This window comes from Filicampus tigris, chromosome 11, assembly GCF_054856515.1.
Source record: "Filicampus tigris isolate MCC_2025a chromosome 11, RoL_Ftig_1.0, whole genome shotgun sequence".
Classification (NCBI taxonomy): domain Eukaryota; kingdom Metazoa; phylum Chordata; class Actinopteri; order Syngnathiformes; family Syngnathidae; genus Filicampus; species Filicampus tigris.
Window position 1 is genome coordinate 10673349 of NC_141227.1, and position 15932 is coordinate 10689280.

At 40.2% G+C, this 15932-nt stretch overlaps 1 protein-coding gene and 1 long non-coding RNA gene across 2 annotated transcripts in view; one reads left to right on the plus strand and one right to left on the minus strand.

Moving 5' to 3' along the window:
- Positions 1 to 15932, minus strand: part of LOC147139712 (uncharacterized) — an 80232-nt gene that overhangs the window by 9587 nt on the left and 54713 nt on the right. The window lies entirely within an intron of this gene.
- On the plus strand, positions 7234 to 13965 carry btbd3b (BTB (POZ) domain containing 3b). The gene is made up of 4 exons (XM_086045385.1): positions 7234 to 8131; positions 8754 to 8844; positions 10422 to 10540; positions 11833 to 13965. Exons 1-4 carry the CDS (start codon positions 7821 to 7823, stop codon positions 12863 to 12865), a joined length of 1554 nt encoding a protein of 517 aa, XP_085901511.1. The 5' UTR covers positions 7234 to 7820; the 3' UTR covers positions 12866 to 13965.

Sequence of the window (15932 nt, forward strand, 5' to 3'; positions counted from 1 at the left end):
AAATCCAGTCACCTAATCTTACAAATCATTTGTTGTGCGACAAATGCTGTTTTTGAAGACTTTTAATATGTGCTTGAATTGCCTTGTTCTCTGCCAGGCCTTCTCTATGCTGCTGTTGTAATGTCATTTATAACCGTTGGACAGCTGCGCCCATCATTGTCCATTGTTTTCTCCCACTGCCACTTTTCCCCTGCTTTATTGGATGATAAGGTAGTAGAAATGTGCGTGCGTGTGTGTGTGTTGACTTTGCTTCATCTGTTATTGCCTAATCAGGATTATCCTTTTGTTTTGTTTTTTGTTTTTTTAAATCTCAAAACAACTCGATTGTCAATTGGATGAAGTAAAGGATTGATGAAGTCCACTTTCTGACCAAGCATTGTGTGCAGCTGCATGTGTTGCAGACATGTATTCACATCCCAGAATGAGCCATATGGTCAGCTTTTACAGCATCCGTGGGTCTGTTGCCAAGACTCAACAGCCTTGTCAACACCTTACTTTCCATATTTTTTTGCTCCAAGCAGCGGGTGTTATAGTGTTGCTTAAACATAAGGCCGTGTGTGCTGAAGACAGCAAACATTTTTTTGCGCACAAACGGCAAATTTCAGTTTCCGGCTTGGCATTTATCATGCCGTGACCGATGTTCAACTGTTACCATTCTTTATTCAACTGTTGGCGATGGCATGTAATAGTATAGGGAAAGACAGACAATAAATAATAGAAATAATGTGTTATAATTATTTCTTATATCGGGACTAAAGCAGGCAGAACCCTCGGGAGTAGTACAGAGACAATGATTAATTGAAATGACTTTGGGGAGAAACTGCAAGAATGAGATTGGTAGAGAACAATTCAGTAACTTGAATATAGTCATGGGGCACATCATATATCTACAGTATCCATCTATCTACAGTGAATATAATATCAAACATCTCCAACATTATGTTTCACATACGATAGCAGAAGGACACAATGAGTGAGTGATGTTGAACAACGTGGGAGTTGGCGTGTGAGCATGCAGTGGGCATGGGTTAGAAGGTTTTTCACTATGCTGTCATTACTTAGTGTGTCCACACAAACTGGCCAGCAACACAAGCACAGATAGAGGAAGACAAGCACCGCATGGTGTAAACGGCCCATATGAGAGCACCCACTCTCATGCGGTGTTCTAGATAAACTGGTGGATCCCATGAGGCTTCCTACACTTTCTGACTGAGCAAGTGAAATTACAACTATATATCTTTTGACTATGACACATTGATTCTGTGCCAAAGGACCGACTAACATAATCTAAAGTGTTTAGCGTCAGTGGTTAGAAGTTAAAAAATAATGATTGCGTTATCGATTTTAGTCTTTTTGAAGATATAGTCATATTTTCTCAGGAGTAGGGAAATTCATACTTGGAACACACCATCAGGAATTACTTCAGAAGGAGAGTTTAAAAGGGACTTTGATTCAGAAGATTCAGGCAAAAATATTCAGCATTGATTCCTTCCTCCTGTCAGAGTCACCATTTTTTTTTAGATGCAAATTCAACACTAATGTACCCTAAATCTAGTGGTGGCTGCTGAAGTTTTCTCCGGAGAGGTTATCGGTTACCGTTATTATATAATCTCCCGAGATATGGTCATGTGATCAAGCCAAAGAAAATATGACTCAGATTTGATAAGAAGAAAAAAAAAATTGGGGAGAAGAAAAGTTGCCATGTTCAAGGTCTGGTTCAACGGTATAATGCTAATTCTATATTTGAAATAATAATTATCTATAATTATTATAGAAGGACCTTAGTATTTGAAAACTACAATGTAAGAACATCTGAAAACATTTAAACTATTTGGAAAAGTTTTGACAGCAGCAATTTCGCATTGTATTGTATTGTAGTCTTAATTAATTCACTTTATATACCTTATTTAAATGTGAAGTGTATGGCTAATTACTGGACTCAAAATAATTGGAGTAACAAGGTTAAAGGGGAATAAGTCAGGTATCGAAGGTTCAAAAGTAGTAAGTCTGAGGCTAAATTCTAATCTTAAGGGATATATCATTGAGATAGCCTTTCCAAAAACAAATCTGTGTGTAGGTTATACATTGGTAATTCAAATTGTATAATTTAATTTAATTTAAATTTGAACAATGATGGCTTTTAAAAAAACAAACAAACAAAAAACACCATCTTGGAAGTAAGTGACAACACCAACTGACCTGTGGTGAGAAGTAGCAGCCAGGTTACTTTATATTTTGGAGTAGACTGCATAATGTAGTCATTTTATTGTCCACAATTGGGTTTGCTGGCCATGTTAGTTTGACAGATATGATACGTATCCTGTTACGGAAAATCCACTCACCACAGTGAAGCACTTTGATAAAACGCGACCTAATTTACTCTTTCCAGCAACAATTTTGCTAAAAAAGACACATTTGACTGTCAATTCACATGCACATAAAATGGAAACACATGTTCATCTTCACACACAATGCAAACACATGTTTTTGGGAGTCACATTGACACTTAAAAGAAGGAGCTCGCGGTCTTAAAACTACAACAGAATAGAGCTCAGTGACATGTTCTCAGATTTGGTCAGTTCTTTGGTCTCCGACTTCCACTCTACACTCTGTAAAGCATAATTGGAGTGCTACTAGGTGGTAAAGTCTAATCAATGTTGTCATTTGCTGGTTACAATGTGATTTTAAACATATATCATGTTTCAGTATGTGTTAGAAACTCCACAGATGGACAGTTTGACTGTTTCGGCAACCTCTTACGGCAGCTCACTACTACAGAAGGTACACCATAATTTATTACTTTTTCAGAGCATTTCTGCATTAATGGCAGCAGACGTGAGTGTGTCCATGCGTGTGTGTGTCTTTCTTCCAGGCCTGCATCACAGTTCATTTTCTTGTCTCATCCTTTCTCTGCCAAACCTCCCAGCAGGTGTCTCTCTGTGCAGAAGAGTTCTTCCACAACTTGAGTTCTTATCTGAGCTCAAACTCGAGGCTGGCAGGCAGCCAACTTCATCACATGTGAAGGCCTACATAGATCAATCCGACGTTGGCCAACTGTGACCGAGGCTTACCCCCTGTGGCACCGGGCCGACTGTCGGCACGTCACACTGGAAAAATACACCGCAACGATAGACAGCGACGCTGACCATTAAAGTTCCTTCTGCGCATGCATGAGATGTAATACCCTTCCATACCATCGGCGGCGGTAGTCACTATTCCTCATGGTTAGAAAAAGGCAACCGGAAAGCTATTGGCCGGGGACGGATTATAAAAACGTACACAATGTATTCAGCTATATTTTTCGCTCACGATGAACTCCGTATCGTGAAATACTTACATTGTAAACACTCGCTCTTGTACTTGTAAGAAGATTAAGGGAGCGAAGGCGTGCTCACTGTTTATCCGCATTTGTCGTTTCATAATTGTAATTGCATTGTATAAAGAAAAACACAGTTTGATTTGTTCGACTGTGTGAACAAGTCAATAAATTCACTACCTTGGAGGCTTATGTGATTTTTTGATTTTTTTTTCACAGAATAGTAGAAAACTGCCATATTTCTTTTAAAACACCAATAAATACGCAGAAGTTTGCTCATGCTGTTTATATTGAAGGATTTGTACAATATTAGAATCAGGCTGGTAATTACTGACTCTAGATGGATGGCTTTAGCCGATATGTTAGCTATATGTTGATCAGATGATAATTTCATAACACATTTATAGTCATGACACATAGACAACTAAATGTCTTTACACGTAAGTAGTCATATAACAATCAATAGTAAGGGAAGAAAGAAAACTATTTGTGTCTTGTGTAACACACACACACACACACCAACAGGCCTCCACATAAGTGCACGCATACAGCTTTGTCTAGTGGAATGGAATGTGGCTTTGAGGGACAATTTGACAAAGGTTGAAGTCCTTGTGACCAAGGATGTCTCCAGCCCAGACGACCTGGTCCTTGAAGTGATAAACTATAGATGGAGAAGATCAGAACTAACATTTTTGATTAGACTTATCTGACAGGACAACATGTGTATATGTGAGGGTTGCATTTTCGACAGCACCCTTTTCTCACTTCGACTCCACGGGTGTAGGTGTTCGCGAGGTAAGGAAAGAAGCCCAGATCTGACCTCGTCTGATTCCTGCATTTAGACGAGCAAATTCAATCAACTTGTATCAGACTTTATTTACGTTGGATGCCTTCTTGAAAGATGAATGCAACAGGCATTGGAAACTAGTTGTTTTTTGGGAACAAATAATAGAGCTTACATCCCAAGTGAGTGACCTGATGACATTTCATCAACACGAAAATGTTGATAAAACATCCATCCATCCATTATCGCTACCGCTTATCCGAACAAGGTTCGCGGGGCGTGCTGGAGCCTATCCCGGGTGCCTTCGCAGGGCACACAGAGACACACATCCACACTCACAATCACACCTAGGGGGAATTTAGAGAGTCCAATCAACTTACCATGCATGTTTTTGGAATGTGGGAGGAAACGGGAGTACCTGGAGAAAACCCACACAGGCACGGGGAGAACATGCAAACTCCACACAGGGAGGCCTCAGCCGGGATCGAACCCACGACCTCTGAACTGTGAGGCGGACGTGCTAACCAGTCGCCCACCGTGCCGCCGTTGATAAAACATATTTTGCAATTTACAATACATTGCAAGAATTAATGCAGAGGATCACAATTAGCAAAATGATCATAATTAGCACATTTGGATGCGTTTGTTATTAAGCAGAAGCTCATCATGAGGACTGGATAACTGTGCTAGTACACCATCGCACTTCTGCTGGGGGAAAAAGATGCTACTACGCAATGGCAACGTGTGAGACAAAGGTCGATTCTGCGACTGTCACTTACGCCATCATGATTCAACTTGCGTAAAGCAATATTGCAATTTCAGTTAATGAATGAGATATATTTGCAATCAAAGAAAGCAGGAGGTCATTAAGGATGACGGTGGCATTTACAGCCATTCGAGTTATCATAAAACTGTTAAACGGTGCGTTGCGTGCAGCATTTGAAACGAGTGGCATGTGCCTTGTAAAGGCAAAGGCTGCAGAATTAATTGTGTATTACTGCACCATAGTCAGTTGTTCTGTGTCCTAAATGTCCGTCCTGCTGAAGCTTGTGGATGTGGTTTCCAAGGTAACGTCTCTAGTGGCCCGGCTTTTGAGAGCACCGTGCCCTGTAATGTTGGTCCCATGTTACCATAGCAAATGTCTTTGTTCCACATTGCACACTCTATAAGGGGGCTTTGTGGGCTAATGCTCCTCAGTGCAGCAAACACTGAGACAGTTAATTGGGGATTATGGAAAAATCAATATTGTAGCTCAAAGAAGTGGATACAAAAAATACAGTTTTTCCACCCTGGCTTGCTCTTTGAGTTTTTTGCTTTACTTTTGTTCATCCAAATGAGATGGCAAGCCAGTATTAAGGACAGCGTTATTGCTCCTGAAAACTTTAAAGCAAGGTAAATATTAAACATTTGAACATTTCAAATGATGTGCAGTATAAATATTACAATATCAGCATTTTATACGTTCATACCATCTCACACAAACATTTAGAACACTAACTCCGCTGCTTAAAATAGAATCCCCACTGTGCAAAGTGCCAACTGCGCAAGAGGAGCAAAAATACATGCATTATACATTGTGCAAAAGTGCATTGCATTTATGTCTCAGTCTATTCCTCTGCAAAGATGACTTAACAAGAACAATGCTTCTCAGTCCCGGATATATTGTACTTGTTTTGGTTGTTTTGCCCTCCCACAATTGAAGGGGGGTTCTTTCAATCAGAAATCAATCAGTGAAGTGGCAAAGGTCTAAGATGCTGTGTAAAAAAAAGAATTCTTTTTATTATCATCATTATTGTTTTTATTATTATTGTAATTATTTTATTGGTCGTTTCAGTATTCTTTTTATTGTCCAAAATTACTCATGCAATTAATTAGGGGTGTACATCCTTCCAATAAAAGATGAGTCAATGCATACATGGGGGATGATACTATTCAAGAAAGGTACATTTTCAAGTGCAGCAGATTCAGTGGGATTACGATTATATTCAATATTGTACGGATGTAGCTTTTGTCGTTTTATACGTATTCAACAACATGTCAGAGTTCTCCAAAGACCAATCGTTTCCAGTTAATTAAATTCAAATAAACAAAAATTCATCATCAAAACCAAACTGATTTAAAGTGATTCATACTTGGTGTGCTTCTCTCATAAAGATGATTCAATGCAATATACGATTCAAGGGTGGTACATTTTAAAATGTAACAATTCAATTTGGTTAAATCTAAACCACTTTACAATTGAAATAGTTTTTTCCTTACAGCCCTAACATTAACTAATAACTGCATTTTTTATTCATCTTCAGAATGCTCGTTATATAGAAGCTATTGAGATCCTTGAAATATTGCAAAAGTGTGTGTTTCCTGAAAATGGTCAGGGATACGAATGATTATCTCAATAAAATAACATGAAAAGATATACACATACATGAATGCATACATTTTCTACCGCTTGTCCATATTAGGGACACAGGTGAGCTGGAACCTTTACCAACTGACTGACAGGAGTAAGGTGGGGTCTAACATCAATTGCCAATCAACTGGATGTCACACGTACAGACAAATCATTCACATCTTCTGTATGAGCCGTTTAGAAATCAAACTAATATGCCTATTTTCGGAATGTGGGACAAAACCCACGCAATCACGTGGAGAACATGCAGATTCTAAGATTAATGACTTTGAGCATAAGTGCAAATCAAAGATAAAGCTATTCATTAAGTACTAGCTGAAAGACAGGTATTTGCGAAGCACTATAATGAGTTCATAGTTTGAGATCAATTACACTTTGTTGACTTATCTCAGAAGCTTTTGCGAGTCCGGTTAAAGTGAAAAATGAAAAGCAATGTGCATGTGTCGGTTTGAAGGACCTTGTATTACAATTGCCCTTTCAAATCACAGCCTGAACGTGATGTTTTTAGATCATGCAAACAGGAAATAGATAATTCCCGTGGAAAACAGCTGCCTCTTTAATTGAGACTTTGACGATTACATATTCAAGTATGTGCCTCACTGTGCCGCATGAGCCAATCGAGAAAGCTCTGCACTGCCATTGGCCGCATTATGAGGAGTTCTGTGTACTGTGGGGGGGGGGGGGGGGCATATGTCGAGGGGGCTGGAGCACAGTCTCCTCTGTGCGCTCCCATTTAATCTCTGTAGTCAGCAGAACGAGCGGCGAGGAAGAGCAGCGCAGCATCCACCGACGCATCATCCGGGATGACGACTGCGCTCATGGGGGAAGCAAGAGGAGGAAGTGTTGAGGAGAAGGTGTAAGCGCTCCAAAGAGGAGAGAGCGAGCTGTAAAGAAAGACAGAGCTGGAGTAAGAGTGGGAGATGAGAGGGATGGAGGCATCGTTGCTGTCTGTCTGAGAACCACTGCAGCAGCACTAAATCTGCGGCTGTCAGACCAACCCTCAGCAGAGCGACAAGGGGGGGCGAAGAGGCGATTTCAAGAGCGGGTCTCATCACCCTGAATCAGCAATGGCATTCCCAAGAGCAAATGTAAGTTCACCCAGGAAAAAAGTGGATCACAAGTGTGGACTTGCATCCTCAGAGAAATAAAGCGACCAGCAAGTTTTGAAGACTCCTCGCGGATTAGTGAGTGCTGCACTGCGTCCGAGCCGTGCAACCTGCGCTGTCATCTTCCCAGGTCCTCCCTCGCAGCTGTCTCTTCCCGTTGGATGTCCTTTCTGCTCTCGCGCTGCTCAGCAGTTGAACACACTCATGGTCGATGCCAAGGGAAGGAACATGAAATGTCTGACTTTCTTCTTAATGCTGCCTGAGTCAGTCAAAAGCAAGTCAAGCAAAAGCTCCAAGAAGGGCAATGCCAGTGGTAGCCCCAAACTGCCCCCAGTCTGCTATGAGATTATCACTCTGAGGAACAAGAAGAAGAAGAAGATGGCAGCGGACATATTCCCCACCAAAAAGCCGGCACCTGCCACCACTGTGCAACAGTACCAGCAGCAGAACCTCAACAACAACAACACCATACATAACTGTAACTGGCAAGGACTCTATTCGACCATCAGAGAAAGGTAGGCGGCCGAAATATTTATGGCTCCTCAACAAGGAAAAAAAGAAACGCAATATAAAAAGATGAACAACGTCATCTCTGTGCGTATGTATAAGTGCCGGGGTTATTCTTATTGACACCACCTTTATGCACACTTTGCCGATCTGGACGAGCATGAGGTGGACTTTTTATGCACGACTGGCCAAGACTCTTCTGTGCTAAAGGCAAAATATTTACTTTGGCCAGAGACGAAAAAAGATCCCAGCTGTCCAGTGCTAAATACTGTATGTGTTTTTCTTTCTTTTTTTTGTGACCGGGCTTTGTTGTTGTCTCTCCAGGACATTTTGTTTACCTACCACAGTGCTCCTCTGCTCAATAATACATAAACACAGCTTCATTGTTGGGCCTTTTGTAGACAGCTTTTGTTTTGCTCTCATTTAGGAGATGTCACACTTTGTGCAATACTAAATTTCATAGTAAAAGAAGAAAATGTTTAAGCAACTACTTGTTCAATGATATAGTAATGAATTCCTCTATTCGGGTGCGTTACATTTGTCATCATATCTAAACTGACATTTTTTTGTCTTACACGTGTGACATACAAATACCTTGTACATTTGTTGTCTCTTTTTCTGTGTTTTCAGAAACTCTGTCATGTACAACAATGAACTGATGGCAGATGTTCACTTTGTGGTGGGTCAGCCTGGAAGGACCAAGCGGCTGCCAGGACACCGAGTAAGATTTTGATCAATCAGTCAATTAAGTGGAAAACGACAAGCATTTCATAAACCTTCCTCATCACTTTATGGAACTCAAGTCCTTTGTGCTCCACTCTCGCTTCGCCACCACATACAGTACAGTTCAGTATGCCTGTTCGAGACAGTCTTCAATTATTTATGTAAATGAGTCTGAATGGGGGAAAAAAGGAGAAGGGTTATTTCCTCCATCTTCCACACAAGAATTTCTACGTCTTTGTATCTTCATTAGAATTCGTTTTCTTCATTTTGGGCGCAATTACAGTCTTCAACTTCAATCTACACAGCCACAACTTGAAGCTCAATGCATTCACATAGAGTATATAATCAGACCCTATTCTGCATTTGCAGCACAATGTATTTATAAGAAGGAGCGGTTGTCATTCTAATCAAGTCAATTTTCATCATTTATGCTTGTTGAGAAGTGTTTTTTTGACATCCGGCGTCTTAGTCTGGTTCGCACCCTTAAGCCTTTGTGTTCCAAGATGTAACCATAAATGATTAATTTCACATCATGTCTGGACAATGGGCATCACTTAAAAGCACATCTATTCTATTTGAATCTATTTTAAAATTCACTACAAGTCATGGAATATTTTGTCACCGTGAAAAGCACCCAGCTGACTACTCTGTATTTTCACTGTCAGATGAGCCCTGTGTGAGCATTTTTTTTTTTTTGGTCTTGATGTGAGACCTAGATTTATAATCTATAATTGCTGGCAGCAGATTACTGAGTGCACTTTGAGAAGGCAGTTATGGAAGGACATGTTGGATGACTTGACTGCACTTAAAAGCTGAAACATTATGCCAGTTGGATATAATGACGGTCAATTCAGCAATTTTTATTGTTTCCATTTGGCACTTATAGCCAAGAGCCAAGAGGTGCGACTAAGCACATCTTAAACTGGTCCACAATTGACCTCACTTTATGGAAAATAATTTTTAATATCTGTGTATCCTTATGTTGGAACAAAGATTGCCTTTACTGTTTCATTGCCAACTCATAATAAGAATACTGTCTATGTCACGCAAGTCCCGACCTACAGGCACCGAAACCCGCAAAACTCTCGACCCCCCCCCCCCCCCTCACACCAACACACAAGTTGACACAAACAATACAGGCGTACGTAGCGTCATTAATGGATTTGTTCTCATTTCTAAAATTAGCGTTTTATGTTGCAACCGATTCAGTCAAGCTGTGATTAGTCATTAATTTCAGGAAATTGAATTTTCGCTATTCAATGGTGTGATTAGGATTCATTTTATTTCTATCAGATGCAATCTTGTTTGTTAGAAACATGCCTCTTCATCCTGAGGGTAAATACCGCTCTATCTGGCTGAACACTGCTCATTATAAGGCAAACCGTACAAAGGCAACCTCCAGTAATTACAACTGGGGAAATCGTTCAATAGCTGGGCCTTAAATACACAGCTGCACATTCACAAACGATTCAAGTCAAATTACAACTAATCAAGCTCATGAGGTCAAAATGTCTCTTGTATAAATCACATATGATGTGAACCAATTAATAAATGTCTTTTTCCATTTCCGAGCAGTATGTCTTGGCTGTGGGCAGCTCAGTGTTTCATGCCATGTTTTATGGTGAGCTGGCTGAAAACGATGATGAGATTCATATTCCGGATGTGGAACCAGCTGCCTTTCTGGCAATGTTGAAGTAAGGATCTTCTCTTCTGTTTGCCCCGTGCACTTCTATCATTGACCTTTTATTATATTGTCGCCATGTTTATGGGATGAGGTATGAAACATTTCCTTCTGTCAACATCACTGCTGGATTGTCTTCGAATCTTTCATTCGTCACACTGTCAAGGATTTAGTGACGAAACAATACTGTTGATTTAATATAGTGGTTGCAGTGTGCAGTGGCACAGAAGGGCACTGAATCATACTGAGAGGTGTTTCAAATATCTTATTAATTTAGCAAAACAATTTTGATCATGAGTAATACCTCTGAGTAGGATGTAGTGAAATTGTACACACATTGTTTGAATACCTCTGACAGTTTCAGTCAGCAGGCACAATCTCATAAAATTGTAATGTTATGGTCAGTGAGTGTGTATATGAACACGTCAAACCTATTGCTTTGAGTGGGTGGTGTCATGACACCAATAGTTTTGCGTGCACAATTATTCAAAGCCGAGGAAACGCTTATATTTCACATCAGCATAAAGGTACAGTGGTAGGATTTAGGAGTTTATAGGTTCTGGGACCAAGCTCGTAACTCAAATTATTTGTACAACGGAAGTAGATACTGTATAATGCTTTAGGCAATGGATATTTGCAACGGACAGCAAAACAGGGCAATAAGCAGACAACATAACACTACTCACAAGCACATATTTTTTATCCTCTACAAAAAAAAACTACTATTACTGCAGCTTCCTGAAACTCTTCATGTACTATGTGTGTCTGTATTATACTGTGCCCTGGTAGCAATAGAAAGAGCACATTAGAAATGGGCACTGAATCTATCTATCTATCTATCTATGTTTTTATAAAGTACAAGACTGTAGAATGTTATTTTTTTGACCTATCAAAAACACAGTACAGGTTTTTGATTATTGTGGGCCAGGACGGAGTCATAAAATTTCCATTGATTTCAACAGGGAAAGATGATGCGAGGTACAAATGTTTTGAGTCACAAGAGTGGTCACGGTGTTTCCTTCAAGGCCAAGTCAAATCAAGGCCGGACTGTCTTTCAAATCAATTTTCAAAGGAAAAGGCCACTAATCCACTGAAGCCCCCAAAAGACACATTTTTTTCGTTTCGTTTGTCATAAAGACACATTCATGCGTTTGATGTGCCTTTTAGTAGCACGGATTCGTGAATGACATCAGGAGTCAAGCATTAGTCATGTAAGGTGCCTCTGGCCCTTGTTTCCAAAGTCGCATGCTTTCCGGTACAATGCAATAAAGTTCATCAACGTAAACTACACGTCTGTGTCAACAGGTACATCTACTGTGACGAGATCGACCTAAGTGCTGACACGGTCTTAGCCACTCTCTACGCTGCCAAAAAGTACATTGTACCGCACCTGGCACGTGCCTGCGTGAACTTTCTGGAGACCAGCCTGAGCGCCAAGAACGCCTGCGTGCTGCTCTCCCAGAGCTGCCTCTTCGAAGAGCCCGAGCTAACTCAGCGCTGCTGGGAAGTGATCGACGCCCAGGCCGAGCTGGCGCTACGCTCCGAGGGTTTCTGTGACATCGACTCCCAGACCCTGGAAAGCATCCTTCAGCGAGAGACTCTCAACGCGAAAGAGATTGTTGTCTTCGAAGCGGCGCTCAGCTGGGCTGAGGCCGAGTGTCAGAGACAGGAGCTCACCTTGTCCACTGATAACAAGCGGAAAGTTTTGGGCACGGCTATGTACCTGATACGCATCCCCACCATGGCTCTGGATGACTTTGCAAACGGCGCGGCCCAGTCGGGCGTGCTGACGCTTAATGAGACCAACGACATCTTCCTTTGGTACACAGCTGCCAAGAAGCCTGAACTTCAATTTGTCAGCCAGCCAAGGAAGGGCCTGACGCCGCAGCGCTGCCACAGGTTCCAGTCCTGCGCCTACCGAAGCAATCAGTGGCGTTATCGGGGCCGCTGTGACAGCATACAGTTTGCTGTGGACAAACGAGTGTTTATTGCCGGTTTCGGACTCTACGGCTCCAGCTGTGGGTCAACAGAATATAGCGCCAAGATAGAGCTCAAACGGCAAGGAGTGCTGATGGGACAAAACCTGAGCAAATACTTCTCGGATGGCTCCAGCAACACTTTCCCGGTGTGGTTTGAGTACCCGGTGCAGATCGAGCCTGATACCTTCTACACCGCCAGTGTGGTTCTTGATGGGAATGAGCTGAGCTACTTTGGACAGGAAGGCATGACAGAGGTGCAGTGTGGGAAGGTGACATTTCAATTCCAGTGCTCGTCAGACAGCACTAATGGCACAGGGGTGCAAGGAGGTCAGATTCCTGAGCTTATCTTCTATGCCTAACGTTTGCACTTGATTAAAAAAAAAAAAAAAAGAAAAAAAAGATCACTTTGTGTAGCGTGGCCTGGTATTTATTTTTTCCACTACTGTTGTATACAGATGAAAAAGAGCGTAAGTGTATCTCAGATGTTGGAGTTTAGAAATATATAGAAGAAAATATTGAGAAATCTATCTTGCACTTGATGTGCATGTACATATGAATATATGTACATTTTTAAACGTATATGAGGGCAGACTCGTGGCTGAGGCTGACCTCAGAAATAACTTTTATGATGAATAGCTACTCTTCTTATTTCCATCCATCTTTGCATAGAATGCACATACTGTACATCGCAGCAATACATCACATTCTTCTGTATTCGCTAATGAGTATTTCATGCGATTATCGGTGTGGAGTGTCAGCATTATAATGGAGGGGAATATAAATACATACACTTATAGTCAAAGCACTGTGTTTAACACCCATCAAGCATTTGTATTTGAGTGGTCGTGCTGCTTTTTGATACTTCTGAATCTACTAATGACGAGAGGTCTTAGATTAGAGAGCACTATGAGACACTTCTTTCTCTCTGTAGCATGTTGCTCTGCACTTACAATCACCCCTCTCAATATAACTCCATCAGTGTTGTTATGCCCACAGTAAACATACATAAATGATCATTAAAAAGTGAAGTTATCCCCTTTCATGTCTTGAGGGTTCTCTTCTGTTTTTTTCTTCTCTGATTGCATTGCAGCCTAATGTGTACTGCTAATTGTTTTTGCACCTTAGGTTTGTTTCACAGGGACAAGATCAATAGTGTACTTTGTGTGTGTGTGTGTGTGTGCGTGTGTGGTGAAGCACTGTCTTCCAGACGTACCGTTGTTGAACAACTCCACACATAAAGTGTGTACTGTGTGTTGCAGAATTGCACCTATGTTTTGTAATCAAATGCGTTATTTTTTTCATTTCTTCAAGATGTGTATTTTTTTTGACTCAAAGTTAAAATCTGATATAAGAACATCCACAAGCTGGTCTGATGAGGACAAAGTCCTGTGTTTACATGCTGAGTGACTACTGAATGTGGATGATTGTTGAAGAAGCAAATAAAGAACAACAAAAAGTACTCATTGTGTGAAGGCCTCAGCCTTCATAAATATTTAATTCCAATTCTTTATTAAACTTAGTATTATTCCTCCCACAGTTTTTTTACATAAATGTACTTTCATATAATTCAAATCAAATTCAAAACATTCATCTCATTCAATTCATCTTGAGAATGATTTTCAACATTCCAAAAATTCACACATACAAAAAATGTGACATTTTTCAGTTTTATTCCTAAAAAAAAAAAAAAAAAATCACAAATTCATATTCTGTACATTAATCGTTTCTATTTCTACATGTATTCATTGATTCACGACTCCAATTTCAACATATTCCCCAAATTGATGTCATTTAGTGCACTATTCTCGTACCAAGAATTCACATTTCTCCACAAAAAAAAAATCAACCTTTTATTTTCAAACAATTTTCATCCAACAAGTTCATTACAAAAATACCCACCAAAAATTCACCATTAATTCTCAATGGTATTCTCCTCTAATTTCTACTAATTTCTAATTTTTTATTGTCTCAAACCATTACAACTTCAATGTTCAGCTCATTCCAGCTCATTGTATACGATTATGTCATTATTATGTCATTATATTAATTATGTCATTCAATATAATTATACATCTTTCGATATCATTCCACAATTTTTCATTTAGCCTCTCACCCTTCACATGCAATTTCTCCAGAAATGGCATTCTCTAGTTAGTTGTGATTCCTTTCCATAAACTAGAAATGGTACTCTATTGACACTTAATATTTCCTCAATTCATGTAAACAGACTGAAGTCAAACAGTGGTAATATCCAGCGCGAAAGCAGCATCTACAAGCTTGACAGTTACTGCCAGCATAATTAAAGTTACATGACCTACAGGAAGTAATAATTGAACCCAGCCACATTATTACCCTCACACAACAATAACATAGCTGTGTGCCTAAATTAAAATCATAACAGCATAAACATGTCTTCATCTCCATCCAAGACTGTGATTAATTGAATAGAATGAGAAGAACTGACACAAACAATGCTTGTGTTTTCTTTCACTGCACACAATTTGAAAGTGTGTCTTTCGGGAGCCTGGTGAGAAAAATCATTACTCTAGTGGTCGTATGGCAGATAGTTGATTGTCAATAAATCTGAGGGCGCGTTTGACAGAGCCAGCAAGCATGAAGCCCATGATGAATTGAACTAAATACGTTAAAGTTGCTAGATGTGCCAGTGTGATTTCTCATGATTGTGTTGCTAAAATTGTAAGCAAGGCCATTAATTACACTGTGGAAACAGATTGTGCCAAGAGACCGAGACAAGACTGTTCCCATTTGGTTTTAGTGATCTAAAAGTAAAATTCAAGTACAAAATCCAAGTGCTACTCCACTCCAACTTCCCCCCCAAAATAGCTGCTCATTTGCAATCCAATTATTTTTTATATATTTCAACTGCAAAATTGATGTCACTCTGTCTATGCATCCATCATACACTTACTATGTGATTAGCCATTCTTGGTAGAGAATCTTTTTTTAATGAGAGGTGACGATTATTACAGGAGATCACTCAGTTGTGGTTGAAGGAAATGTAATTAAATCCCACAGGGATACGAATAAAACACATGGTTAGGCGACTAAAAATAATTAGTTTGTCAGTAGAGGAAAAACCAGAGTCACCATGTGCATACTAATGAGGAGGCCTGTGCAGATTTTGTGTCACGTGAGCATTGGGATTTGGACCCATACGCAGACATGACGCATAAATTGTAGAGTAAAAAGTCTTTATCAACGTAAATACAAAGTAACTACCGAGAGCCGAAACTCAAAGAGAGTTATCATCCTCACTCGAAGAAGGTTTGACGTACTGAGAACGTGTCACTGAGTAATTCAAGTTTATAAACTGTTACGGCACCAGGCCTATATGACATATAAAGGCCGAAGTATAAAAGGACCATAGCAACTGCATAGCAACTGATACATCACGTAACAACCAGT